The sequence below is a fragment of the Pinus tabuliformis genome, chromosome 5_2, assembly GCF_031772625.1.
Source record: "Pinus tabuliformis cultivar Carrire ecotype Pingquan chromosome 5_2, CPIR1, whole genome shotgun sequence".
Taxonomy (NCBI): domain Eukaryota; kingdom Viridiplantae; phylum Streptophyta; class Pinopsida; order Pinales; family Pinaceae; genus Pinus; species Pinus tabuliformis.
In genome coordinates this window covers 276,047,690-276,049,948 of record NC_142306.1, presented here as the reverse complement: position 1 = coordinate 276,049,948, position 2,259 = coordinate 276,047,690, and the positions used below count along the sequence as shown (strand labels likewise).

Genomic DNA, 2,259 nt, shown 5'->3' with positions numbered 1-2,259 from the left:
CAGTTTTTGAATTTGGAGTCTTTTATTTTATTTTCTTTGGCGTGCCTCTTTTACCTAATATATCCGAATCAAATTTGGCTTGATTGACAATACGGATAATACAACCATGTAACAGACATCTTGAACTGGACTGGATTGGATTGTTAGCAATTAGCTTTCTTTTGTTTATAAATTTGTTTTCAGCTGAGACACAATTAAAATTTGCTTCACCTTAAAAAATAAAGCGAAATATAGTAACGGTAGGACAATGTAAAAATCGTGTTGTTTGATCGTATGCAGAATATAGTCCCAATGAGTGTTCAAATAACTCAATTCAAAAATCTGTCGGCCGCGCTCGCTGCAACCACCATGAAACTGGGCGGTAGTTTCGTGCTGTCCAAGTCGTTATACGCAATTCAAGTTGGAGCCAATGACATTGCCTTTTACCTCATGAACCAAACCTACCAGAACACCATATCTGCTCGCGCATTCTGGAGTTACTGCTCACCACATACAAAGAATATCTGCTTGTATGCTCCAATCCTCCTAAACTTTTCAATATCTCATTTTTTCAGCAGAGTTATATCTTTAAACATTTGGTGTAATAAAATGTTAATGATGATGATGTAGGATCTGTACCATAGCGGAGCAAGGAACTTCGTTGTAGGAGATATATTCCCTTTGGGATGCACGCCAGCGGCTGGGCTTGTTATGATGATGATGAGTAGTGATGAGGGCAACAATTACAGTGGTGCAGGATGTTTGGAAAGTGCGGATCAATTGGTTAATGAATTTAATGATGGGTTTGCGCACATGATTCGTAATCTAAAGGATAATGATGTTATGAGAGATGCTAACATCCTTGTCGTTCATTCTTTCCCTTTCTTCCTCCACGTCATCCATGACGGGAAGGCCCATGGTAAGCCCTCCTGTGTGCTAATTGCTGCTCGATGGAAAACCTAGGGTAGATAAGATATATGATGAGTAATAATGGTTATATCTTTCATGGTGGTGCGAGTGCAGGGTTTTGGGAGACAGAGTCGGCTTGTTGTGGAGCAGGGCCCTTCAATGCAGCAGTGGACTGTGGAAAGGATATTCCAGAAGTATATAGTGGAAAACACAAGGAATTTTTGTGTAGCCATCCAGAGAAGTACTTGTTTTGGGATGCAACACACAGGACTGACAAATTTCATGAACGTATTTGGAGTGGGGATTCATCTTCCATTTCGCCATTCAATCTAGAAACATTTGTTCAACAACAAACCCATCACGGATTGCAATACTCGGCACTTTCCAACAGTATTAATTCAGCTGATGAATTGTAGAGACGATTTGGTTTAGAATTGAACAGAATGCAACACTTTTCTCACATAACTCAACTCTCATAATGGGGATATATTATGAATTGCAGAGATGATTTGGTTTTGGATTGTAAAGAAATGCAACACTCTTCCCAAATGACACAACTCTCACGGTAGATATATATTTTGCTAGTGGTGAATTGCACATCATCTTATCTTTCCTTGCTCGCAGTACAAAGCACTTACTAATGGAAGAAGAAAATGGTTATTTTTAATTATTATTTTAATGTAAAAACTGATATAAAAATACTTTACTTAATGTTGGGTATTTTTTATGTGCAAAATACCAAAAACAAAATAAAAATTCACCACAGAGACAATGCTCTGTTTACTCTGTCCAAGATCTTTTGACAGGGATCCTTTCAAAAACAAAATGACTCATAAGACAACATTACACAGTCACAAAGAACATTTCCATTAAAACAAATTTTCTGTTACATATTTCTACCTCTGTGCAAAGAGGGATTCACAAAAAAAACAAATCTATGTTGCTTCACAGGTTTTCCACTGTTGTGGAAATTACATAAACATCTGTTTTATATTGGGGGAAAAAACATTACATCCCCTATACAAGATTTTCATGCGCTACTGCGCGCAGCCACAATACACACACAACAACAACAAAAAAAAATCACACACTAATGCTGCCGCATGGCTTACATAACATATATGAAACATATAAAAAAAAATATATGGGACGTATGCCCATCATCTCATTAAAGGCCGCCACCAAAACTACGTAAATGCATTAAAGACTATAATGTTTCCTCCACGGCGGTCAACGAGGAAAACTTTCAATGCACGCAAAAAATCGATTTGACGCAGGCCCGTGCACCTTCCGGAGATCGACGGCGGAGATCGCGCGCCCAGAACACTTCGCTGATCCAACGAGGTTCGGGAGCCAACCTCAGGCAAACCA

General features: G+C 38.7%; 1 protein-coding gene across 1 annotated transcript; it reads left to right on the top strand.

Moving 5' to 3' along the window:
• Positions 1–393: 393 nt before the first annotated feature.
• LOC149158585 (GDSL lipase-like) lies at positions 394–1,450 on the top strand. Its single transcript, XM_089437773.1, has 3 exons — positions 394–509; positions 610–898; positions 1,003–1,450. The coding sequence occupies exons 2-3, from the start codon at positions 691–693 to the stop codon at positions 1,302–1,304; spliced, it is 510 nt and encodes a 169-aa protein (XP_089293899.1). The 5' UTR covers positions 394–509; positions 610–690; the 3' UTR covers positions 1,305–1,450.
• The last annotated feature ends 809 nt before the right edge of the window (positions 1,451–2,259 follow it).